This window comes from Anguilla rostrata, chromosome 8, assembly GCF_018555375.3.
Source record: "Anguilla rostrata isolate EN2019 chromosome 8, ASM1855537v3, whole genome shotgun sequence".
Classification (NCBI taxonomy): domain Eukaryota; kingdom Metazoa; phylum Chordata; class Actinopteri; order Anguilliformes; family Anguillidae; genus Anguilla; species Anguilla rostrata.
In genome coordinates this window covers 36,760,240-36,787,744 of record NC_057940.1, presented here as the reverse complement: position 1 = coordinate 36,787,744, position 27,505 = coordinate 36,760,240, and the positions used below count along the sequence as shown (strand labels likewise).

The following is a 27,505-nucleotide window of genomic DNA, read 5'->3' as shown; positions in this document are numbered from 1 at the left end:
GGTGTGGCTGCTTAAACCAGCCATCCCCACACCACAATGCCACTTTTAAAAATTCAATGAAATGAGGAAATCAGACTGTTTTCTGCTATATCCAGTATATTCTTGAAGAAGACCTTCCCAGGTATTTTTGCAATGGATTCCGTGCATTTTTACTGATGGAATTTTGAATTATAGGACAGCAAAATCCTACAAAATGGCTATTCACTTAAAGACATGAAACTATTAACAATTAAATGAAATAACTAAAACAAACTGTTCTCTACATGACATTCTTGGAAAAAAAGCCTTCCCAGGTATTCATGCCATAGACGTGCATACAGTATTTAACTAGACAGGAAAGCACGCCTTCAGCTTGCCTAAGCTTGTTAAGTCCCTGGAGTAAGTCTGTACTGCGCATGTTGAGAACAAAATGTTGGAGCTCCCATTAGGTGAATCGGGAATATCAGACTATTGAAGGCAACATAAAACATCAGATGCAGCCATACAGGCCCAAGCCATCACACTGCCTCCACCATGCTTAACAGAAGAAGTAGTATGTGAGGGTCCAGAGAAATTCCGCTCTTTCTCCACATTTTCACCTTTCCATCGCTCTGGTCAAGTTTTATGTTTGTCTCATCTACTAATCAGGCTTATCTTTGTTTTTTTGTTTTTTCTTTTTTGTTGCAAATCTCTCCTTTCTGTCCTTGTTGCTGATGAGAGGTTTACATCTAGAAGTGTAGCCTTTGTAATTTGCCTTTATGTTTTTTCACACTGTCCTGTGATACTTTCACTCCTAATGTATAGAGATCACCAGCAATTATTTGAGGATTTAGCTTTTTTCCCCACAACTTTTTCATCACATTCTCATTTCTTCCATGGATGGCCTGAATGCTGGTGACTCCTAAGTCCTCCAGTATTTGGTTCCATTGCTACCAAGCAAGTTTAGAAAGAAGCCATTTGTCCTTATGCTTATGCTGACTTAGAAAAAGAGTATTTGAACGGCATTGTTGTAATATACTTCAATATTAGTTAAAAACATATGAAATGAATGCACATACTGAATTTAGCCCCATGGTCGTTTGCTTTGAAATACAAATTTGATTACTACAGAGGGAAACAACTGCTACACAACTGTAACAATACATTTGCATGAAACTGTAGTGGATCCCAAACACGAAAGTGGCAGAGGTTTCCTAACAAGTTCATGCCTCAATTGAAATCAGAAGGGATTAGTTCATCCCACAATGGTAAAATCGGGGGAAATGTCGTAAATATATATAACTAGTAAAATAAATATTTTAGGCCACACTGGACGCGCCATATCAACAAAACAAAGCTACAAACCAAACGCCACGTAGAGTAGCCTACGTGTTTTGATCTCTGTTGCCTTGCTGTTGAAATAAAAATAAATGCATTATTATAAATACAGTGGAGTATAAAACCTACGCACGGTGTTTAAGAATCATGGAAACTTGGCTGCTGGCCACATGCTGACTCAAATTTGCAAATCGAAAGTTGTTTTTACAACAGCGGCGAAACAAAATAGAGGACTTAAGTTTCGTTTTCCAAATTCCACACGTGATGAGAGGGACGGACAACAACATGGGCTGTGCAGCGAAGCCTATAAAAGTGCTCGGGCTGAAGAAGTAGACTACATCCTGGAAATTTCAGCAGTTTCGAAAGCTTACATCTTACGAACAGAAGAGATACAGAATGAACACAGGTGCGTATGTTGATAGCAATTCTTCAGTTAGCTTGACGAATATTGTTCGAAATTGTAGATGTACCGCCTATAGATCCAGTAAAGAGAATAAAGTGACTTACATTGCTATGTCTAAATATGTACTAATTTACCAGATTGGACTCCCACGCTGTGGCGTGATACTTTCGACGAAATGTTGGAAGAAGAATTAGAATACAATGACAGCTGGATTGTTCAGTTCAACTACAGCCTACAAGAGAATCTCTCTAAAGAGGAGAGGAGGAGGGGATGGAAGATCTACTGCCATCGTGCCTACGGAAAGTACGTATTCAGCTGTCTTTTCGTGAGAAAACAATACTCTACAAACTGCGACTGTCATTAACCATCTTCGTTGTATGTATAAACAAGCAGGCAAAAAACAATCAATGAAATAAATATATAAATGACGTCCCTATAAGTGAGTGGGATCTTATTTAAAATATTATATTTATGTATATATTGAAAGTCTAGTCTTTTGCTGACTTTACCGTAATTTTGTGGCAGTTCAGACATTTATATGTTAGACATTGTATGTGTCCCCCCTGACTCCTGCATTGGTGGTGTATTTCCTTCGTCCTTAATCAGGGGTAGACTGCCAGAAATGCTTCTAGAGAAGTTTCTGGTTTTTATTCTTTCCTGGCTTGATTGATTATTACAAGACTAAGGCTGAATGTTCAGTCTGAATGGTGCCATGCTGCACATCCCAAGCTCATAGTCATCTGTATTCAATAGCCTAATGAATCTAATTGTTGAGTTCAATATCATCTGTATTCAATAGCCTAACGAATCTAATTGTTGAGTTAATTATATTGTTGCTCGTTGTAGTTACCTCCAAAAAAAGCGATTTTTGGTCAGTCACGCAAATATTGCGCTGTCACTTTTGTCAGAAAATCAATGATGGGGCACTGCCACCATGTGGTGTATGTATGTTTTGTATGTTTTCAGTAGATTAATGGAAACACAACAAAATAAAAAAGACTGAAGAATGCTGAGAACAAAGTTCCTTTGTTAAAAGTAAAGAAAGAAAATGTAGCATGACAAAAATCCAAAGTTAAACTGGATCCGTCAATCTTACCCTGAGCAAAGAGTCCCAGCATCACCAGCAGAAAACAGTTTAACATCATCATATTGCTGCCTGTGTCAGTGTCTGTGAAAGGACTGGACAGTCACTGATCAGTACTGGGGGTCTTAAAGTGTGGGGAGCAGTGAGGCAGGACAGGTATGCAAAGCACCTAACTCTATACAAATCCTGTCACACACAGTTAGAGGAGCTCTGGTGTGTGAACAACAGTGGGTCTGTAGAGGGCTGGAAAATGTGCACTATTCACTTCTTGTTCGACCCACTAAAACATTCAAACTTAAACTTTATTTTTTCTGATATTGTATTGTACAATTATAGATGTGTAACTGGTAAAGACTGGCTGAATATGAGGTATGATTGTGAAATATGTTTTTAATAAATGTACATGTTGTGAGCTCTGACGCTAGGTTCTTTACAAGATTCCAGAACATCAAGGACATAAGTCAGGCACTGGGAATCAATCAGTTATAGCGTATTTAATATACTATTCATGAAGACTGAAATACTGTAGTATCGTGAATATTTCCTGATTTCGCTCAGAAGATCTTCTTTCTCTCTATTTAATGCAGTGGTATTGAGACTGACAATGATGCAGCTTCTTTTTAAATAGTGGGAAAGCAGAGTAAACCTTGTAAAACTTATTTCATGTTTTTAAACCAAGTTTTAACCTTATATCTGTCATCATCTGTATTTGCTTCATCAGTTTTGGTGTGCACAGATACAAAAGGTCTTAAACACATACAGCCAACTGTCACTAATTTTCATTTTGCACTCAATCAGCTGAGTAGACAGGCACTGAATCTGGGTGCTCACATTGTGCAGCTGGTACAGGCAGACTGCAGGCAAACAGTCAACCAGAGGAATCACTTTTTCCACATTGAAAACAGGACAACTGAGCTGAATGAATCTCTCCCTCTTAAGGTGACCATACAGATAATGATATGTTCCCTTCTACACAGCGGCTCACAGGATTGGTCAGCAGTGCCTATCAGACTGTAGTTTGTGCTCTTTTAGTATGGTGATAGAGGATCAGATCAGAAGCAGCAGTGGAGCTCTGATTGGTCAGGGTGTGTAACAGCAGCCTGTGTGATGTGTGCTGGGAGAGCTCTGTATTGAGTGACTCCACTGTGCTGGACTGCCTGCTGTTCACTGCTGCAGGGTTCTGTGACATCTTGTGTTAAACTCTTTTACAAAGAATTCAAAATGCAACGTCATTGGAAATTCATCCAAATGACATTCCTAAATAAAGGCCAGGATGCACTGAAATGAAAATGTAGTGTAATCTTTTTGAAAAGAGAATCTGAATGATTTTATAATAATTCACTGTAGCTCAATGTTTTCAAGCAAAGCCCCTCAATGTCTTGGGTGAGTGGCTCCCCCCTCAGCACCTGCAGTAGGTCACAGCTGCAGCAGTGCAGCCTCTGTGCAGTCTGACTGAGGGAGGTTTTTGTACGGCTCTGTATCACTGTGTGAATATATATTTACTGTTGATGTAGTGAATACTCTGACAGTAATAATCTCCTGCATCTTCAGCCTGGACTCCAGTGATTTTCAGTGTAAACTGAGTCCCAGATCCACTCCCACTGAAACGATCAGGAATCCCAGTCTCGCGTGTTGTGGCATCATAAATCAGAAGTTTAGGAGCCTGACCAGGTTTCTGCAGGTACCAGCTGAGGTAGCTGCCACCGAGAACACTCTGACTGACCGTACAGCTAATAGAGACAGCGTCTCCCAGCTGAACAGACCGAGCTGTTGGAGCCTGAGTCAGGACTATATCTGCCATTGATTCTGAAAAAGAAACGGAAATGGATGTCAATGCACATTGTTATTTAGTAATTTGCAGTATTCTGGTAAATTTGGCTCGTCTGTAATGGCAACTTGCTTCAAAACAGTTGTTTTGTGAAAAGAAAAAACAAAAATTTGAACTATAACTAAAACCTCAAGTTAAAATAGTTCTGTCTTTCTCACCTTGTACAAGGAGTCCCAGCATCACCAGCAGTAAAAAGTTTGACATCATCATAATGCTGCCTGTGTCAGTGTCTGTGAAAGGACTGGACAGTCACTGATCAGCACTGGGGGTCTTAAAGTGTGTGGAGCAGTGAGGCAGGACAGGTATGCAAAGCCCCTTCCTCTATACAAATCCTGTCACACACAGTTAGAGGAGCTCTGATGTGTGAACAGAAGTGGGTCTGTAGAGGGCTGGAACACGTGCTGTTTTTACCCTGTTAAATGTTTAAATGTCAGTCTTACTGTTTGTGGCATTGTAATGTATGATTTTAGACAAATAACTGGTGAAAAAAGGCTTGCTGGATATGTCTCAACATTGTATAAAATATGTGTTGAATAAATTCACATTGCATGTTAGTATTGCAGTTTCTTTATGTGAGATCAGAAAGTCAAGGACATCAGTTAGGCGCTTTGAATTATTCAGTTGAAGTATATCCATCTGGAATTAATGAAAACTGAAATACAATATTATTTTGAATGTTTCCTGATTTATCTCATTCTCAGTTTTTAAATTGCATGATAAATAATGCTACATCAATGCACATTTCATGTTCCACCTTCATCTTTCAGCTATATCATTACATTTCTTTCACAAGATTACAGCAGTAACTCAATGGGTTTACAAAGGGAGTGATGCAGTATTCACTGTCTGTATGGTGTGTGTAAGAGCCCTTATGTGTCCTGTAGTTACACATGCAGATCACCCTCATCTCTTCTGAATAAGGTGAGGTACCCCACTGAGGGTGACTGCTTTACTGGTATTCATGATTTTAATTCTGTGTGAATCAGACATGTTTGCTGGTTTTACATTCCCTCTGTTTGAAAATTCTAGGCACACAATGCTACATTTGTTCACTGAACTATGACATGTTCTGGTTTTGTTAATCCAATACCTAATCCATGCATGAAATATGATGGATGCATGTGCAACTGCTTCATATCCCTTAAGTTAAAAAAATCCCCTGTCTAATAACAAGTGAATTTTTCAATGAATTTTATTCATGTTACTTTGTATGAAGTAAAATGCTTAAAGGGTGATAAATAATAATGATATTTGCTACTTTATGCTTCGTAAAAACCAAAGGCAGTATGCTTTGGAATCACTCATTTGAGTCACACAATTGCACCATGACCATTTTCACTGATTATTACAAAAATGATGATCAGCGAAATCAAAAACATTATATCTCAGAAAACAGTCAAATCTGAGACTGTGATTCAGTCCAGCACAGCTGTGATGAAACGAGGATTCCACCAGAATAGATGCACCATTAATAATAAATCATCATGAATGAACTGAATACATACTCATAATAGCTTTCTGGAAGCAATTCATTTGAAACCCCACTCATTCCCCCTCTGGGAGAAAGTACACATCCTCTGCATTTGGTGGAACTCAGGAGCAATATGGTGATGCTTGTGAGTTGATATATTCTGTGTTTCCTGTGATGTTGTGGTACAGTAGTGTGTGTGTGTTTCAGCAGCAGCTCTGCTATGGGTTCTGTGTGTGACACAGAGCAGCTCCTCTTCAGTACAGAGAGGTGTGCATTTTGGGTGGTGGATCGTTCTCGCCCCCTACAGCCCAGCTGGTAGTGCTGCTGTCCCAGATCAGTGCTTCCCCCCTCAGCACCTGCAGTCGGTCCCAGCTGCAGCAGTGCAGTCTCTGTGCAGTCTGTCTGAGGGAGGTTTTTGTACGGCTCTGTATCACTGTGTGAATATATTTTTACTGTTGATGTAGTGGTAACTCTGACAGTAATAATCTCCTGCATCTTCAGCCTGGACTCCAGTGATTTTCAGTGTGAACTGAGTCCCAGATCCACTCCCACTGAAACGATCAGGAATCCCAGACTGGCGAGTTGTGGCACGATAAATCAGAAGTTTAGGAGCCTGACCAGGTATCTGCTGGTACCAACTGAGGACGCCGCCAGTCTGACTGACTGTACAGCTGATAGAGACAGTCTCTCCCAGCTGAACAGACTGAGCTGATGGATCCTGAGTCAGAACTACATCTGCCATTGATTCTGAAAAACAAACCATGGAGATGATGTCAACGTACAATAATGAATGTAGAAAAATATTGGAAACCAACATGCAATATTCAGGTTACTTTGACAATATAACAATGGCAACTCATGGAAAAACATTTATGTCTTGAGAAGAAAGCAAAAAAACTGTGAACTATAACAAAAACCTCAAGTTTAAATAGTTCTGTCTTTCTCACCCTGTACAAGGAGTCCCAGCATCACCAGCAGTAAAAAGTTTGACATCATCATAATGCTGCCTGTGTCAGTGTCTGTGAAAGGACGGGACAGTCACTGAGCAATACTGGGGGTCTTAATGTGTGTGGAGCAGTGAGGCAGGACAGGTATGCAAAGCCCCTTCCTCTATACAAATCCTGTCACACACTGTTAGAGGAGCTCTGATATGTGAACAGCAGTGGGTCTATAGAGGGCTGGGACAGGTGCGCTATTCACTGATGTTTTAACCCATTGTCATCCAGAGACTGGGTGCCCCGCCCAGCTGTGCTTGTTTTCTCTCTCTCTCTCTCTCTCTCTCTCTCTCTCTCTCTCTCTCTCTCTCTCTCTCTCTCTCTCTCTCTCTCCTGTCACCTCTCCTGATCCCCAGTGTGTGCAGGACCATGGACAGCAGCCGCAGGCCAGAGTGGATCAGCCCAGTCAAGGCCCTGGAGCTACAGCAACTATCCAACACCTGGGAGCAGCCTGTCTTCCAGGAGCGGCTCCAGCTGCAGCACATAGAGGCTCCCCACCGCCAGATAAAAGGTCCACTGCCCAGATCCTGGGGACTTCACTCTGGGACTGCTTCACTAGTGCTGTGTGATCGTCCCCACAGATGCTGACCCAAGCCTGTGTCTCCCAGCTGAGCACACACAGAGTCAAGGAATACACAGAGGTCTTATTGTTTACTTTAACGGACTGGGATCTGTCAGTGACACAAGATTGAAACTTCCACTTTCACATCAGTCTTATTATCCCTGGGGAAGATATGGCACTGATCAAGACGAAACTCTAAATTAAGTTAAAGTGGCCATTGTATCAAGAATATTTTCTGTTTAAGTTCAAACTGTTCAAAATGAGGTCTGAGTAAGACGGAAAAAAATACAAATTAAAAAAGGATGAATGAATACCTGTATGGCTGTCCATGGCACTGAATTCCTCTGGGATTCGACGATAGCAGGAAACAATGACGCTTTTCAAAGAGGAGGTGAACAGCGCTCCTCTGCTCATCTCGCGCTACTACACCTGTCACCGTCACATCATTTTTCATTTCACCTGAATCGAAGAGCATTTGTCACAGAATGTATTTTGAAACATATTTAATATTGATGACTCGGACACCATAACGACTTGCGTTGATAAGCTTTCCGAACATCATCTTCATTGTCGTTCCACGATTCTCCAGCAGGGGACTTCCTAAGGCTACACATGTCTGACGGATCAACAGTGTGCACAACAGGCAGGTTTTTGTGCAGCCATTTAATCAGACTGAATCACTGTGGTGGACTTTCGGTGGCGGGACCAAACTGGAAGTCGGCAGTAAGTGGCTATACAAACAAGGCTTTTCAACATTTTCCGCAGAAATATTAGAAGATTCTATCTGTTTTAATACATTCGTTTTACATTACGTTTCTGCGGGTTGTTTGCATTTTACATTCCACATTCTATTTTCTGCCGGCTGAATCAGTCGTTGAGCTAGAAATAAAATAAAAGATATGCATGTGAAAAGCTCAAAAGAGTACTATACATTTGCGTCGGATACATACAAATCCAAGTACATGCAACATTTTTTTTACAAGCGAATCGTTGATACATTTGAAAAGCTGCGTGAAGTCGTAAAGAATGGAAAATGTGTCTCTAGAGTGAGAGGTTTTTGTACGGCGCGTGAATGAGTCTGTATCACTGTGGTACACTTTCGGTGGCGGCACGAAACTGTCAGTTGGACGTAAGTAATTCTCTTCCCCATCCCTTCACTGTCGATGTTTTTGCCTTCTTTTTTAAATATGCTGTAATTTTCCGACGTTCGATGTCGTGAATCAAAATTGTAATTCTGGAGATGCGTGAATGAAAAACAGAAATGTTAGTTAGATTGTCAAATGATGTCAAATACTTTTTATTCTAGCCCATTTTGACTTCAGGCGGTTTGTCTTTATCGTAGGCCTATTGATGTTTAGATGACCGACCTGCAATAACTTTCTATTTTGCGCTCGAGGTGAACTAAATTAAATTGCATTGGCTCCCTTGCCGTCGGCAGGATCACTCTGTAGGAGAATGTAATTTATGGCACAATCTCTTTATCAGTCGGTAATGTAGAATAAAATAGTGTTGTCCACCTAACACTAAATGTAAAAAATTTAAATGATTTAATCAGAGTTATTTATTTTTCACACTTTAAAATGAAATTGGATCATAGCCTACTTCATACACTTTGTCGTTTGTGTTGGTTATGAAATCCGATCGTTTTATTCATTCAGATTTTATTTTAATGTTTATTTGCGATCGCATTATTATATTACGAATGTTGTTACATTACAGACTTATGTTCTTATGTTTTGATGTCATAACATTATCTAGTCTACAGTATGTTATGTTTATATTTTTGATTTTTTTTTAAATGCGAGGAATTTCCAATGCAATGAAAATATTTACCAAATGGGTCATTCTTTTGATAACTTGATGTAAAAGTTTTATGAAAATTGTTTCTTGCTGCCGGAGTGCGTGTTCAGTTCATATACGTGAGGGAACACAACGGGAACCTGGTGGTTCATTCTATATGTTTTCAGCGTGAATATCAGTATGTATCCATTCTTTTGCAAGACGTTCTGCGTATTGTATTGGGTCTATGGTGGGCTACTGAAATAATCGACAGTTCAAGCTGCAAAAATGGAGTAAATTGAAAGTACTGCACTAGAAGCAGTTCTGGTTGTGATGAAGAATTTTATCACGATCTGATAATACTGGAATGCATGCAGACAGAACCTTTAATAATGTCAATGTACTTTATATTGTAGAATATAAAGCAAATACGACTAAAGTTTCTTCAGACATTCCAAATTAGTTACAAGTGATAACTTCTGTATGACATTTCACGTCTCAGTCTCATTGCAAGGACAGAATGATTGACACGTGGGGGGGTGGGGGGTGCGTGTCCACTGTCTGACCTCACTGTCTCTGCCGTGTCTCCCAGGTGACACAGTTCCCACCCTCACAGTCCTGCCCCCCTCCAGTGTGGAGGTGAAGCAGGGGAAGGCCACACTGGTGTGTCTGGCCAACAAGGGCTTCCCGTCAGACTGGACTCTGCGCTGGAAAGTGGACGGTACCAGTAGGAGCTCGGGCGTGGCCGGGAGCGCCGGGGTCCTGGGGAAGGACGGCCTGTACAGCTGGAGCAGCTCCCTGACTCTCAGTGCGGACGACTGGATGAAGGCGGGGTCACTGACCTGTGAGGCCACAAAGGGCTCCCAGGCTGCCCCCCCTCAGACACTGAGGAGAGCTGACTGTGCTGAGTAGGGCAGGTGCAGGCCCAGCTCACACACTCTGATCACACTGTGTTTACCCTGCTCTGCTCTCAGCCTCTCTGCCCCTTACTGCTGCACACTGAGCTGTACATTGGCATTATTAAAGGTTCTGTCTGCATGCATTCCATTATCGTGACGGTAGTACTTAATGATTAAATTCTTCATCACAACCAGAACTGCTTCTAGTGCAGCACTTTCAATGTACTCCACTTTTGCAGCTTGAACTGTCGATTATTTCAGTATCCCACCATAGACACAATACAATACGCAGAACGTCTTGCAAAAGAATGGATACATACTGATATTCACGCTGAAAACATATAGAATGAACCAGCAGGTTCCCGTTGTGTTCCCTCACGTATATGAACTGAACACGCACTCCGGCAGCAAGAAACAATTTTCATAAAACTTTTACATCAAGTTATCAAAAGCATTGGAATATTTTCATGAAGGACCATGTAGAACTGCGTGTACAAGGTCCAGGTTCTGGTGACACTGCGTGTACCTTGAGCAAGACTTAACCTGCATTGCTTCAGTATATCTGCTGATAAATGGATACAATGTAAACTATTAAAAGTGTAGCTGATAAGACGTTGAAGCTTAATGTATTATGAAATGTAAATCCTCGCTTTAAAAAATCAAAAATATAAACATAATATACTGTAGACTAGAGAATGTTATGACATCAGAACATAAGACTGTAATGTAACAACATTCGTAATATAATAATGCGATCGCAAATAAACATTAAAATAAACTAAATTTGAATGAATAAAACGATCGGATTTCATAACCAACACAAACGACGAAGTGTATGAAGTAGGCTATGATCCAATTTCATTTTCAAGTGTGAAAAATAAATAACTCTGATTAAATCATTTAAATTTTTTACATTAGGGTTAGGTGGACAACACTATTTTATTCTACATTAATGAGAAAGAGATTGTCGTTTTGCAGACTGTGCCATAAATTACGTTCTCCTACAAAGTGATCCTGCCGACGGCAAGGGAGCCAATACAATTTAATTTAGTTCATCTAGAGCGCAAAATAGAAAGTTATTGCAGGTCGGTCATCTAAACATCAACAGGCCTACGATGAAGACAAACTGCCTGAAATCTAAATGGGCTAGAATAAAAAGTATTTGACATCATTTGACTAACATTTCTGTTTTTCATTCACGCATCTCCAGAATTACAATTTTGATTCACGACATCGAACGTCGGAACATTACAGCATATTAAAAAAAGAAGGCAAAAACATCGACAGTGAGGGATGTGGAAGAGAATTACTTACGTCCAACTGACAGTTTTGTGCCGCCACCGAAAGTGTACCACAGTGATACAGATTCATTCACGCGCCGTACAAAAACCTCTCACTCTAGAGACACAGCCGACCGTTGGCTTTTCCATTCTTTACGACTTCACGCAGCTTTTCAAAGGTATCAACGATTCGCTTGTAAAAAAAATGTTGCATGTACTTGGATTTGTATGTATCCGACGCAAATGTATAGTACTCTTTTGAGCTTTTCACATGAATATCTTTTATTTTATTTCTAGCTCAACGACTGATTCAGCCGGCAGAAAATAGAATGTGGAATATAAAATGCAAACAACCCGCAGAAACGTAATGTAAAACGAATGTATTAAAACAGATAGAATCTTCTAATATTTCTGCGGATGATGAAAAGCCTTGTTTGTATAGCCACTTACTGCCGACTTCCAGTTTGGTCCCGCCACCGAAAGTCTACCACAGTGATTCAGTCTGATTAACCGGCTGTACAAAAACCTGCCTGTTGTGCACACTGTTGATCCGTCAGACATGTGTAGCCTTAGGAAGTCCCCTGCTGGAGAATCGTGGAACGACAATGAAGATGATGTTCGGAAAGCTTATCAACGCAAGTCGTTTCGGTGTACGAGTCATCAATATTAAATATGTTTCAAAATACATTCTGTGACAAATGCTCTTCGATTCAGGTGAAATGATAAATGATGTGACTGTGACAGGTGTAGTAGCGCGAGATGAGCAGAGGAGCGCTGTTCACCTCCTCTTTGGAAAGCGTCATAGTTTCCTGCTGTCGTCGAATCCCAGAGGAATTCAGTGCCATGGACAGCCATACAGGTCATCATTCAACCTTTTTTAATTTGAATTTTTCTTAGTCTTACTCAGACCTCATTTTGAACACAACTTAAACAGAAAATATTCTTGATACAATGGCCACTTTAACTTAATTTAGCCGGTTCTATACCAGGGATAATAAGACTGACGTGAAAGTGGAAGTTTCAATCTTGTGTCACTGACAGATCCCAGTCTGTAAAAGTAAACAATAAGACCTCTGTGTATTCCTTGACTCTGTGTGTGCTCAGCTGGGAGACACAGGCTTGGGTCAGCATCTGTGGGGACGATCACACAGCACTAGTGAAGCCGTCCCGGAGTGAAGTCCCCAGGATCTGGGCAGTGGACCTTTTATCTGGCGGTGGGGAGCCTCTATGTGCTGCAGCTGGAGCCTCTCCTGGAAGACAGGCTGCTCCCAGGTGTTGGATAGTTGCTGTAGCTCCAGGGCCCTGGCTGGGCTGATCCACTCTGGCCAGCGGCTGCTGTCCATGGTCCTGCACACACTGGGGATCAGGAGAGGTGACAGGAGAGGGAGAGAGAGAGAGAGAGAGAGAGAGATGGAAGCTGGGCGGGGCATCCAATCCCTGCCTCACAAGAGATAATAACAGCAGTGAATAGAGCACGTGTCTGGAAATCAGGAAACATTCACTGTAATACAGTATTTCACTTTTCATTGATTCTGTATAGATATACAGTAAATTAATAATTCACTGTGACTGACTGATGTCCCTGACTGTTTGATCTCTTGTAATGAACCTGTCATCAGTGCACACAATATCTACATTTATTAACCATATATTTCTCAATTATACCTCATATTCAGCCAGTCTTCACTAGTTACACATCTATAATCATGCAGTCAGAATCAGTAATATTTACTTTCAAATACTTGACTAGGTAAAAACAGCAGTGAATAGTGCACGTGTCCCAGTCCTCTACAGACCAACTGCTGTTCACACATCGGAGCTCCTCTAACTGTGTGTGACAGGATTTGTATAGAGGAAGGGGCTTTGCATACCTGTCCTGCCTCACTGCTCCACACACTTTAAGACCCCCAGTTCAGATCAGTGACTGTCCAGTCCTTTCACAGACACTGACACAGGCATCATTATGATGATGTCAAATGTTTTACTGCTGGTGATACTGGGACTCTTTGCTCAGGGTGAGATTGACAGATCCAGTTTAACTTTGGATTTTCTATGCCATATTTTCATGCTATATTTTCTTTCTTTACATTTAAAAAAGCAACTTTATCCACAGCATTGTCATATATGTATAGTCAAATTCACCAGAATATTGCACAGTGTTTGAGAATATTAATGTACTTTGACATCCTTTTCCATGTTTTGTTTTTCAGAATCAATGGCAGATATAGTTCTGACTCAGGATCAAGCAGCTCAGCCTGTTCAGCTGGGAGACACTGTCACCATCAGCTGTACAACCAGTCAGAGTGTGGGCAGCAACCTCCACTGGTACCTGCAGAAACCTGGTCAGGCTCCTAAACTTCTGGTTTATTATGCCACAACTCGCCAGTCTGGGATCCCTGATCGTTTCAGTGGGAGTGGATCTGGGACTCAGTTTACACTGAAAATCACTGGAGTCCAGGCTGAAGATGCAGGAGATTATTACTGTCAGCAGGGTTATAGCACGCCGCTCACACAGTGATACAGAGCCGTACAAAAACCTCCCTCAGTCAGACTGCACAGAGACTGCACTGCTGCAGCTGGGACCGACTGCAGGTGCTGAGGGGGAAGTCACTGTTTCTGGAACACCAGTATTTACAACAGGGCAGTAGGGGGGCAACAATGAGCTTCAGTTCTGAATGTACCCCTCTCTGTGCTGAAGAGGAGCTGCTCTGTGTCACATACAGAACCTATAGCAGAGCTACTGCTGAAACACACACACTTCTGTACCACAACATCACAGGAAACACATCACAAGCAGCAATGATCACCATATTGCTTTTGAGTTCTGCCAAATGCAGAGGATGTGTACGTTCTCCCAGAGGGGGAATGAGTGGGGTGTCAAATGAATTGCCTCCAGAAATGTATTATGAGTATGTATTCAACACATACACAATAATTTATGTAACTGAAGGTGTTTCTGTTCAGATGGGATTCAGCTGACATCTCAGCTGTCCTGGAAGGAACCTAAGTGTCAGTTATGCATAATTCTGTGAAATATTTTTTTTGATTGGCTTGATAGTCATGTTTCTAAAAATGGTGTGGTTGTGTCAAAAAACCAATGAATATATAAAATATATCCTTTCACCCATTTTTTTCTAATCGGTTATTACCTTGAAAACTTTTACTTCACATAAAACAGCATGAATAGGCTTACATCACAAAATCACACATTAGTAAGCTATGGATCTATTTACATATAACAATTGCACATGCGTGTGTGATTGCAGTTGGACAATTACATTCATTACTGAGAAAGAAGGTCTGTTTATTGAAATAAGAAAACATTCACAATACTACAGTATTTAATTTTAATTCATTTGATATAACTGTAGTACAACAGAATGATTCTTTTGCTTGACTGATGTCTATAACTTTCTGAACTCATGTCAAGAACCTGTCATCAGAGCATACAACATGTGAAATTATTCAACACATATTTTACAATTATATCTCATGATCAGCCTGTCTTCACCTGTTACATATTTATTAATATCATACAGTACAATGTCAGAAACAATAATATTGACATTTGAGTGTTCAACTGGATAAAAACAGCAGTGAGTAAAGCATGAGTCCCAGCCCTCTATAGACCCACTGCTGTTCACACATCAGAGCTCCTCTAACTGTGTGTGACAGGATTTGTATAGAGGAAGGTGCTTTGCATACCTGTCCTGCCTCACTGCTCTACACACTTCAAGACCCCCTGTTCTGATCAGTGACTGTCCAGTCCTTTCACAGACACTGACACAGGCAGAAATATGATGATGTCGGTCTTCCTACTGCTGGTTACACTGGGACTCTTTGTAGAAGGTGAGAAAGATGGAATTATTTTAACTTGGGATTTTAGTTATAGTTCACATATTTGTTGTTTATTTTTCACAACATAACTGTTTTCACAACAGAGCCATTATTGTCTGGCCAGAGTTACCAGAATATTACAGTGGTTGACTATATTGATTTGTACTGACATCCATGTCCTTGTGCTCTTTTTCAGAATCAATGGCAGATGTAGTTCTGACTCAGTCTCTATCAGCTCAATCTCTTCAGCAGGGAAACACTGTCTCTATCAGCTGTACAGCCAGTCAAAGCGTTTTCAACAATGACCATATTTCCTGGTACCTGCAGAAACCTGGTCAGGCTCCTAAACTTCTGATTTATCTTGCCACAAAACGCCAGTCTGGGATTCCTGATCGTTTCAGTGGGAGTGGATCTGGGACTCAGTTCACACTGAAAATCACTGGAGTCCAGGCTGAAGATGCAGGAGATTATTACTGTCAGAGTGACCACTACATCAACAGTAAAAGTATATTCACACAGTGATACAGAGCTGTACAAAAACCTCCCTCAGTCAGACTGCACAGAGACTGCACTTCTGCAGCTGGGACCTACTGCAGGTGCTGAGGGGGGAGCCACTGATCTGGAACACCAGTATTTACAGCTGGGCTGTAGGGGGCGACAATGAGCCACAGCCCTGAATGCACACCTCTCTGTGCTGAAGAGGAGCTGCTCTGTGTCACATACAAAACCCATAGCAGAGCTGATGCTGAAACACACATACTTCTGTACCACTACATCACCGGAAACACATAGAATCATTTCACAAGCAACAATGATGACCAGGTTTGGCTGAGTTCACCCAATATCAGAGTATGTGAACATTCTCCCAGAAGTGGAATGAGAGGGATATTCAAATTAATTTCTTTCAGAAAGGTATTTTGATTATGTATTCAATACATAGATGATAACTGGTTACCTGCATGTCACCCAGTGCATGCTGGGATAGGCTACAGAACCCCCCCCCCCCCCCCCCCCCCGCGCGACCCTGCCCAGGATAAGCAGGTATAGATAATGGATGGATGGATGGATGGATGATAACTGGTGTCATTAAAGGTATTTATTTTCAAATGGGATCCAACTGATGTCTTCGCTGTGCAGTCAATTTTAAATTCATCATCTCCAATTGCACTAAATTTGGTATGCCTAATTTGCAAACTATGTCCAAGCATGCTCATATATGGTCCTACTGCCAGCTGAGGAGAGTGACAGCTCACATTTCTCCTCAAAACGACACAGTACCACCCAGCTGCTTTGTTTCACACTGCAGCCACAAGAGCTGCGCCCACACTGAAAAGGGGTGGAGGAGATCCAATCATAGGCGTGCGCAGGGGGCAAGCCACTGGTGCCCGGACGACCAACAGCGATTTGCTCAAGCAACACTGCTCTCCCCATCGACTGAATCCCTTCCGTCAACCCCTTGGCTGACACAGAGCTAGTTGTGCATCAACCCAGCAGGATATCTGGCCACAGTCAGTCTGAAACAATGGCACTCACTAATGTACCGCATAATAAAGCTAACCGTGGAATTAATGTGGATAACTTAATTGTCATAAAAACACGGCACGCTGCTACTAATCATAGTGAACCATCCTTAAAAAGTGGACTATTAAATGTTAGATCACTCACTCCAAAAACAGATCTTGTCAACAAATTGATAATAGACCATAATCTCAATGTATTATGTCTGACTGAAACTTGGCTAAGACCTGATGAATATGTTGCGATTAATGAAGCGTCTCCTGTGGGTTTCATAGGTACTCAGGTGTCATGTCCATCAGGCAGAGGGGGAGGCGTTGCAGCTATTTATCAGTCCTTATTGAGTCTAGCGCCTAAGCATGGATATATGTTCTCCTCTTTTGAAGTTCTTATTACTAACTGTGTACAGCCCGATCTAGCTAATAAAAGTGCTAGCGGGCAGTCCTTTCTTCTTGTGTCTGTTTACAGGCCACCTGGGCCTTACTCTGATTTCTTAAGGGAATTTGCTGAGTTTTTATCACACCTTGCAATTTCAGCAGATAAGGTCATAATTGTTGGTGATTTCAACATACATGTGGATATAAATGGTGACCCCATACTGTCAGCCGACCGTAACTCTGTGTCGGTTCTTGTGCTCCTTGACCTGAGTGCAGCTTTTGACACAATTGACCATGGAATTCTACTGGACAGACTTCAGGCCTGTGTTGGACTTCATGGACAGGCACTCGCATGGTTTGGATCATACCTATGTGACAGGAAACAGTTTGTCAAATTAAAAGAAGAAGAGTCCAGCTCCTCAATAATGAAATAAGGTATTCCACAAGGATCAGTACTAGGACCAGTACTCTTCTTGCTATATATGCTACCACTTGGCGATATTATCCGGGCACATGGCGTAGAGTTCCACTGTTATGCGGACGATACCCAGATTTATATTTCAATGAAACCTGGCGAAGCACTGCCGCTTTCACAGTTAGAGGCCTGTATTGTAGATATCAAGGTTTGGATGCTTTCAAATTTTCTGCTCCTAAATTCAGACAAGACTGAAATGTTGGTTTTAGGTCCCAAAATATTAAGGGAGAAATTGTCTACTCTCACCTTAAACTGTGATGGTTGTTTGGCTGAACCTAATATGGTCGTTAAAGACCTTGGTGTCACCATTGATCCTGATCTATCTTTTGACACCCATATAAAAAACATATCCAGAATTGCCTTCTTTCAACTTCGCAACATAGCTAAAATTAGACATATCCTGTCAGTCGGGGATGCTGAAAAATTGAACCATGCGTTTGTTCCGTCTAGGTAGGTTACTGTAACACCCTGCTTTCTGGCTGCCCTAATAACTCGTTAAAGAGTCTCCTGCTTGTGCAGAATGCAGCTGCTTGTATCTTGACCAGAACTAAGAAGTATGAGCACATTACACCAGTACTAACATCGCTTCACTGGCTACCCATTAAGCATAGAATAGACTTCAAGGTTTTGCTCCTGACTTTTAAAGCTCTGCATGGACGTGCACCTGTGTACATATCGAACCTGCTCCTACCTTATAAGCCCACAAGGTCACTCCGATCCCAAGACGCAGGCTACTTGGTAGTCCCAAGAATTTCCAAAAACCTAAAAGGTGGTAGGGCTTTCTCCTACAGGGCCCCACTACTGTGGAACCAGTTTCCAAAATTTATAAAGGAGTCAGACACAGTCTCAATATTTAAATCTAGATTAAAAATGCACCTCTATGCTCAGGCTTACAATCAGTTGTAGTCTGGAGACAGGGTGTAGCCTGTAGTCATAGAGCTTTGTAGGTGGCAATCCTTTCCTTACTGTCACCTGTCAATCAGCTGTGACCCGACTTGACATGGGCTGGCTCTTTTATAGGCGGGTATGGTTGTCTACCCCTCATGACTGCATGGGCTCTCCATCCCTGTCCTAGTAGATATGCAGCCATATTCTACTCCTGGCGGGGTCCCCCCAATACATACCACTGCCACCTTACTCACTGTCTGCTATATTGCAAATTCCCTAATTGCCGTTTCTACCCTCTTCCCCACGCTGCCGGAGGGGCTCTTGCCCCAACCCTCGAGGGTGCTTCCATAGTCATCTGATCTCCCCCACCTCTGCGGTCCAGCCCCTCTTTGTCATTGCCTCCACCCTGCCCACATCTGTCGCCACCTGCTGTTCCCCATCTCCGCCACCCGGCCCCACCCATCATCTGAGCCACATCACATATCTTATAAAACTGGCTGACATGCTGGTCACCAGTTGGCACCCTGAGCCGACCAGAGGAGGATGGGTTTCCCCCTTGAGCCTGGTTCCTTCCAAGTTTTCTTCCCATCTGGCACACGGAGTTTTTCCTTGCCACTGTTGCCTTAGGCTTGCTCCTGTGGGGGTTTAGGCCAGGGTTGTCTGTAAAGCGTATTGTGACAACTGCTGTAAAATACGCTATACAAATAAAATTTGATTGATTTGATTTGATTGATTGCTTGTTGTGTAAATACAACTGCAGAAAATAAAGAGAAGCAAAGTTTTCTGACTGAAACCAGGAAACATTCACATTAATGGAGTATTTCACTTTTCATTAATTCTGTATGGATATTTTGTAATTGAATAATTCCCTGTGCCTGTCTGATGTCCTTGACTTTCTGAACTCTTGCAATGAATCTGACATCAATGGACACAATACGTGAATTTATTTAACACAATCATAAGTCATATTCAGCATGTCTGAACCAGTTACACATCTTTAATCATACAATACAATGTCAGAAACAGTAAAGTTGGCGTTCTATTGTTGTACTGGAAAAAATGAAGTGAACAGTGCATGTGTCCCAGCCCTCTGTAGACCCACTGCTGAGCTCCTCTAACTGTTTGTGAAAGGATTTGTTTAGATGAAGGGGCTTTGCATACCTGTCCTGCCTCACTGCTCCACACACTTTAAGACCCCCAGTACGGATCAGTGACTGTCCAGTCCTTTCACAGACACTGACACAGGCAGCACTATGAGGATGTCAAACTTTTTACTTCTGGTAATGCTGGGACTCCTTGTACAAGGTGAGAAAGGCAAATCTATTTTAAGTTGGGATTTTGGTTATAGTTCACATTTTCTTTTATACTTCTCACAACACAACTGTTTTTACAAAAAATGCCCTTATTGTATCACCAAATCCACCAGAATATTGCATGTTGTTTGTCAGTATTATTATGATTGTCATCCACTTCCATGATTTGTTTTTTTAGAATCAATGGCAGATGTAGTTCTATTCAGCTGGGAGACACTGTCTCTATAAGCTGAACAACCAGTCAGAGTGTGGGCAGCTGGCTCAGCTGGTACCTGCAGAATCCTGGTCAGGCTCCAAAACTTCTGATTTATCTTGCCACAACTTGCCAGTCTGGGATTCCTGATCTTTCAGTGGGAGTGGATCTGGGACTCAGTTTACACTGAAAATCACTGGAGTCCAGGCTGAAGATGCAGGAGATTATTACTGTCAGAGTGCACATGAAATCAGTGGTAGCTGGGTGTTCACACAGTGATACAGAGCCGTACAAAAACCTCCCTCAGTCAGACTGCACAGAGACTGCACTGCTGCAGCTGAGACCTACTGCAGGTGATGAGGCACTGATCTGGAACACCGAGCTATGGTTGATTATCTTAAAAATGATTAATGATTATCATGTATTTTAATTTCAGTGTATCCAAACTTTTAATAAGGAATGTAATTTTGAATAATTTTCAATGACTGTGCTTCATAATCTCACCCTGGCCAATCGACATTTGTTGTTCTGATACAGTGCACTGACATAATATATCACATTTTTAAATAAATTTATTCTTAAGACGTTTAATACAAGATATCACAGCATGAATCAGCAGTAAACAGCAGGCAGTCCATCACAGTGGAGTCACTCAGTCCAGAGCTCTCCCAGCACACATCACACAGGCTGCTGTTACACACCCTGACCAATCAGAGCTCCACTGCTGCTTCTGATCTGATCCTCTAACACCATAATAAAAGAGCACAAACTACAGTCTGATAGGCACTGCTGACCAATCCTGTGAGCCGCTGTGTAGAAGGGAACACATCATTATCTGCATGGTCACCTTAGGAGGGAGGGATTCATTCAGCTCAGTCGTCCCTCTCTGAGGACAGAGTGATTCCTCTGGTTGACTGTGTGCCTGCAGTCTGCCTGTACCAGCTGCACAGTGTGAGCTCCCAGATTCAGTGGCTGTGCTGCTCAGCTGGCTGAGAGCAAAATGAAAATTAGAGGCTGCTGGCAGCACATGGGAAAGAGCAGGATTTTCTGTGCTCTCCAGATTTCAGGGAGGAATTACTGTTTGGGACAAAAATGATAATAAATCTTTATTTAAAATGTAGAATACGTTTTTCAAGGTTGGTGCTGTTGTTTGAATATTGAAAAAGAAAGCATCTTCATTGCTTGTTGTAAAAATACAACTGCACTAGATACTGAGAAAGAAGGTCTTTTGCGTGAAAATAGGGAACATTGACAGTTTACAGTATTTCACTTTTCATTAGTTATATATGGATATTCTGTAAATTAATCATTCCCTGTACCTGATGGATGTTATTCACTTTCCAAACTCTTGTAATGAACCTGCCATGAAAGCATACAGAACAATGTCAAAAACAATAATATCGTCATTTTAGTGTTTGACTGTGTAAAAACATCAGTGAATAGTGCACATGTCCCAGCCCTCTACAGACCTACTGCTGTTCACACATCAGAGCTCCTCTAACTGTGTGTGACAGGATTTGTATAGAGGAAGGGGCTTTGCATACCTGTCCTGCCTCACTGCTCCACACACTTTAAGACCCCCAGTACTGATCAGTGACTGACCAGTCCTTTCACAGACACTGACACAGGCAGCATTATGATGATGTCAAACGTTTTACTGCTGGTGATGCTGGGACTCTTTGCTCAGGGTGAGATTGACGGATCCAGTTTAACTTTGGATTTTCGTCATGCTATATTTTATTTCCTAACTTTTAACAAAGCAACTTTGTTCACAGCATTTTCATGAATGTATAGTCAAATTTACCAGAATATTGCACAGTGTTTGAGAATATTAATGTGCATTGACATCCATTTCCATGTTTTGTTTTTCAGAAGCAATGGCAGATATAGTTTTGACTCAGGATCCAACAGCTCGGTCTGCTCAGCTGGGAGACACTGTCTCTATTAGCTGTACGGTCAGTCAGAGCGTTCTCGGTGGCAACTGGCTCCACTGGTACCTGCAGAAACCTGGTCAGGCTCCTAAACTTCTGATTTATCTTGCCACAAGTCGCCAGACTGGGATTCCTGATCGTTTCAGTGGGAGTGGATCTGGTACTCAGTTTACACTGAAAATCACTGGAGTCCAGGCTGAAGATGCAGGAGATTATTACTGTCAGAGTTTTCACTACATCAACAGTAAAGATATATTCACACAGTGATACAGAGCCGTACAAAAACCTCCCTCAGTCAGACTGCACTGCTGCAGCTGGGACCTACTGCAGGTGCTGAGCGGTGGAGGCACTGTTCTAGAACACCAGTATTTACAACAGGGCAGTAGGGGGCGACAATGAGCTTCAGTCCTGAATGCACCCCTCTCTGTGCTGAAGAGGAGCTGCTCTGTGTCACACACAGAACCCATGGCAGAGCTACTGCTGAACCACACACACTACTGTATCTCAGCATCACAGGAAACACATCACAAGCAGCAATGATCACCATATTGCATTTGAGTTCTGCCAAATGCAGAGGGGGAATGAGTGGGGTGTCAAATGAATTGCCTCCAGAAATGTATTATGAGAATGTATTCAACACATACATGATAATTTATGTAACGGAAGGTGTTTCTGTTCAGATGGGATTCAGCTGACATCTCAGCTGTCTTGGAAGGAACCTAAGTGTCAGTTATGCACAATTCTGTGAAATAATTTTTTTGATTAGCTTGATAGTCATGTTTCTAAAAATGGTGTGGTTGTGTCAAAAAACCAATGAATATATAAAATATATCCTTTCATCCATTTTTTTCTAATCGGTTATTACATTGAAAAATTTTACTTTGCATAAAACAGCATGAATAGGCTTACATCACAAAATCACATATTAGTAAGCTAGGGATCTATTTACATATAACAATTGCACATGCGTGTGTGATTGCAGTTGGACAATTGCATTCATTACTGAGAAAGAAAGTCTGTTTATTGAAATCAGGAAACATTCACAATACTACAGTATTTCATTTTAATTAATTTGATATAACTGTAGAACAACAGAATGATTCTTTTGCTTGACTGATGTCTATGACTTTCTGAACTCATGTAAAGAACCTGTCATCAGAGCATACAACATGTGAAATTATTCAACACATATTTTACAATCATATCTCATGATCAGCCTGTCTTCACCTGTTATATATTTATTAATATCGTACAGTACGATGTCAGAAACAGTAATATTGACATTAAATGTTTAATTGGGTATAAACAGCAGTGAATAGTGCACGTGTCCCAGCCCTCTACAGACACTGTGCTGTTCACACATCAGAGCTCCTCTAACTGTGTGTGACAGGATTTGTATAGAGGAAGGGGCTTTGCATACCTGTCCTGCTTCACTGCTCCACACACTTTAAGACCCCCAGTACTGATCAGTGACTGTCCAGCCCTTTTACAGACACTGACACAGGCAGCGTTATGATAATGTGAAACATTTTACTGCTGGCGATGCTGGGACTTATTGCTCAGGGTAAGATTGACGGATCCATTTTAACTTTTGGTCATGCTATATTTTCTTTCTCATTGTTTGACAAAGCATCTGTGTTCACAGCATTTGTCATTAATGTCCAGTCTAAGAGAATATTTCCCTGTGTTTGAGAATTGCTATGACAACCATTTCCATGTTTTGTTTTTCAGAATCGATGGCAGATGTAGTTCTGACTCAGTCTCCAGCAGCTCAGTCTGTTCAGCTGGGAAACACTGTCTCTATCGGCTGTACAGCCAGTCAGAGCGTTTACACCAACTCCAATGGCGAGTTCCTCCACTGGTACCTGCAGAAACCTGGTCAGGCTCCTAAACTTCTGATTTATCTTTCCACAAAACGCCAGTCTGGGATTCCTGATCGTTTCAGTGGGAGTGGATCTGGGACTCAGTTTACACTGAAAATCACTGGAGTCCAGGCTGAAGATGCAGGAGATTATTACTGTCAGAGTTACCACTACATCAACAGTGAAAATATATTCACACAGTGATACAGAGCCGTATAAAAACCTCCCTCAGTCAGACTGCACAGAGACTGCACTGCTGCAGCTGGGACCTACTGCAGGTGCTGAGGGGGGAGCCACTCACCCGAGACATTGAGGGGCTTTGCATGAAAATATTGAGCTTCAGTGAATTATTATGTAATCATTCAGATTCTCTATTCAAAAAGATTACACTACATTTTAATTTCAGTGCATTCTAGCCTTTATTTAGGAATGTAATTTCGATGAATTTCCAATGATTATGCATTTTGAATTCTTTGTAAAAGAGTGTAACACAAGATGTCACAGAACCCTGCAGCAGTGAACAGCAGGCAGTCCAGCACAGTGGAGTCACTCAGTCCAGAGCTCTCACAGCACACATCACACAGGCTGCTGTTACACACCCTGACCAATCAGAGAGCTCCACTGCTGCTTCTGATCTGATCCTCTATCACCATAATAAAAGAGCACAAACTACAGTCTGATAGGCACTGCTGACCAATCCTGTGAGCTGCTGTGTAGAAGGGATCACATCATTATCTGTACGGTCACCTTAGGAGGGAGGGATTCATTCAGCTCAGTTGTCCCTTTCTCACTGAGGACAAAGTGATTCCTCTGGTTGACTGTGTGCCTGCAGTCTGCCTGTACCAGCTGCACAATGTGAGCTCGCAGATTCAGTGGCTGCGCTGCTCAGCTGGCTGAGAGCAAAATAAAAATTAGTGGCTGCTGTCAGGACATGGGAAAAAGCAGGATTTTCTGTGCTCTCCAGGACTGATGGAGGAATTACAGTTTAAATAAAAAATGACGATAAACCTTTGTTTAAAACATGGAATACAATTTTGCAAGGTTAAGTCAGTTTTCCAATATTTAAGCACAAGCATGTTTATTGCTAGTTGTCAAAATTCAATTGCATTAAATTTCAAAAAGAATGTCTTCTGAGTGAAATCAGAGAATATTCATTATAATCTTGTGTATCACTTTTCATAAATTCTGAACAGATGGACTGCACTTGAATTATTTCCGGAGTCTGATTGATGTCCTTTACTGTCTGATCTCCCATAAAGAAACTAAAATTATAACACACAATGTGAATTTATTCAACACATTTTTTAGAGAATGATAAGCCATATTCAGCCTGCATGTATTCACCAGTTATACTTACAAAATCATACATTACAAAGCCAAAAATAGTAATATTGACTTTCAAATGCTTGACTGGGGAAAACAGCAGTGAATAGAGCACGTGTCCCAGCCCTCTACAGACCCACTGCTGTTCACACATCGGAGCTCCTCTAACTGTGTGTGACAGGGTTTGTATAGAGGAAGGGGCTTTGCATACCTGTCCTGCCTCACTGCTCCACACACTTTAAGACCCCCAGTACTGATCAGTGACTGTCCAGTCCTTTCACAGACACTGACACAGGCAGCATTATGATGATGTCAAACTTTTTACTGCTGGTGATGCTGGGACTCCTTGTACAAGGTGAGAAAGACAGAACTATTTTAACTTGAGGTTTTAGTTATAGTTCACATTTTTTTTTTTTTTTTCACAAAACAACTGTTTTGAAGCAAGTTGCCATTACAGATGAGCCAAATTTACCAGAATACTGCAAATTACTAAATAACAATGTGCATTGACATCCATTTCCGTTTCTTTTTCAGAATCAATGGCAGATATAGTCCTGACTCAGGCTCCAACAGCTCGGTCTGTTCAGCTGGGAGACGCTGTCTCTATTAGCTGTACGGTCAGTCAGAGTGTTCTCGGTGGCAGCTACCTCAGCTGGTACCAGCAGAAACCTGCTCAGGCTCCTAAACTTCTGATCTATAGTGCCACTACTCGCCAGTCTGGGATTCCTGATCGTTTCAGTGGGAGTGGATCTGGGACTCAGTTTACACTGAAAATCACTGGAGTCCAGGCTGAAGATGCAGGAGATTATTACTGTCAGAGTTACCACAGTGGTGATGTGTTCACACAGTGATACAGAGACGTACAAAAACCTCCCTCAGTCAGACTGCACAGAGACTGCACTGCTGCAGCTGGGACCTACTGCAGGTGCTGAGAGGGGAAGCACTGATCTGGGACAGCAGCATTACCAGTTGGGCTGTAGGGGGCGAGAATGATCCACCACCCTCAATGCACACCTCTCTGTACTGAAGAGGAGCTGCTCTGTGTCACACACAGAACCCATAGCAGAGCTGCTGCTGAAACACACACACACTACTGTATCACAACATCACAGGAAACACAGAGTATATCAACTCACAAGCCGCAATCATCACCATATTGCTCCTGAGTTCCACCAAATGCAAAGGATGTGTACTTTCTCCCAGAGGGGGAATGAGTGGGGTTTCAAATGAATTGCTTCCAGAAAGCTATTATGAGTATGTATTCAGTTCATTCATGATGATTTATTATTAATGGTGCATCTATTCTAGTGGAATCCTTGTTTCATCACAGCTGTGCTGGACTGAATCACAGTCTCAAATTTGACTGTTTTCTGAGATATAATGTTTTTGATTTCGATGATCATCATTTTTGTAATAATCAGTGAAATGGTCATGGTGCAATTGTGTCACCAGTATTTACAACAGGGCTGTAGGGGGCGAAAATGAGCCACAGTCTTGAATGCACCCCTCTCTGTCCTGAAGAGGAGCTTCTCTGTGTCACACAGAACCTATAACAGAGCTGCTGCTGAACCACACACACTTCTGTACTACTACATCACAGGGAACACAGAGTATCATTTCACAAGCAGCAATGATCACCTGGGTGTACTGAGTCCACCCAAAAGCAGAGTATGTGTACTTTCTCCTAGAGGAGGAAGGAGTGGGATTTCAAATGAACTGCTGTGACATCTCAGCCACGATGCACTGAATCGCAGAATTTATTATTTTCTGCTACAGTATTTCTTTGATTGGCACCATCATCTTTTTTTTTTAAGTTTCAAATTTTCTCGTTAGTTATTCAATTTAAACGCAACTTTGCATGATACAGCATGGATAGACTTCCATAACAAGCTCCCATATTATTAAATGAGATCATTTTAAACTCAAAAGATATCAATGCATTCATTTTGAATTGATATCCCTTGAGCTTAATGTATTCAATTGCACAGGCATCCATTATATTTCAGGCATGGAGTCAGTACAGGGTTAGTATTACCAAAACCTGTTTGTGGTTGCTGAATAAATGCAGCATTGTGTATCTGGAAATTTGAAGGATGGAATATATAAAAGTGTAAGAAAACCCCTCAGATACCCGTCAAGTGTCAAGGTCACCAACTGTAAGAGACCCCTCTGATGCACCAAACAGCAGAAGTAT

The 27,505-nt window shown here is 41.7% G+C and overlaps 1 long non-coding RNA gene and 3 gene segments (V, D, J or C); 3 read left to right on the top strand and 1 right to left on the bottom strand.

Annotated features, from left to right (window-relative positions):
* Nucleotides 1-7,682, bottom strand: part of LOC135261614 (uncharacterized) — a 45,449-nt gene extending 37,767 nt beyond the window's left edge. Inside the window, exon 1 of the long non-coding RNA XR_010331995.1 lies at nucleotides 7,418-7,682. This is a non-coding gene — a long non-coding RNA (uncharacterized LOC135261614). The remainder of the gene's footprint in view (nucleotides 1-7,417) is intronic.
* Nucleotides 7,683-8,009: 327 nt separating this feature from the next.
* On the top strand, nucleotides 8,010-10,423 carry LOC135260348 (Ig kappa-b4 chain C region-like). The segment is given in 3 exon segments: nucleotides 8,010-8,030; nucleotides 8,717-8,768; nucleotides 10,011-10,423. Coding segments are annotated over 3 exon segments (393 nt in total).
* A 3,118-nt stretch (nucleotides 10,424-13,541) lies between these two features.
* LOC135261595 (Ig kappa chain V region Mem5-like) overlaps nucleotides 13,542-27,505 on the top strand; it is a 79,603-nt gene continuing 65,639 nt past the window's right edge. Inside the window, 2 exon segments of the V gene segment in view lie at nucleotides 13,542-13,612; nucleotides 13,808-14,089. Of these exon segments, the coding sequence occupies nucleotides 13,561-13,612; nucleotides 13,808-14,089 (334 nt within the window).
* LOC135261594 (Ig kappa chain V region Mem5-like) overlaps nucleotides 25,531-27,505 on the top strand; it is a 52,222-nt gene continuing 50,247 nt past the window's right edge. Inside the window, 2 exon segments of the V gene segment in view lie at nucleotides 25,531-25,666; nucleotides 25,846-26,151. Coding sequence covers nucleotides 25,615-25,666; nucleotides 25,846-26,151 — 358 coding nt within the window.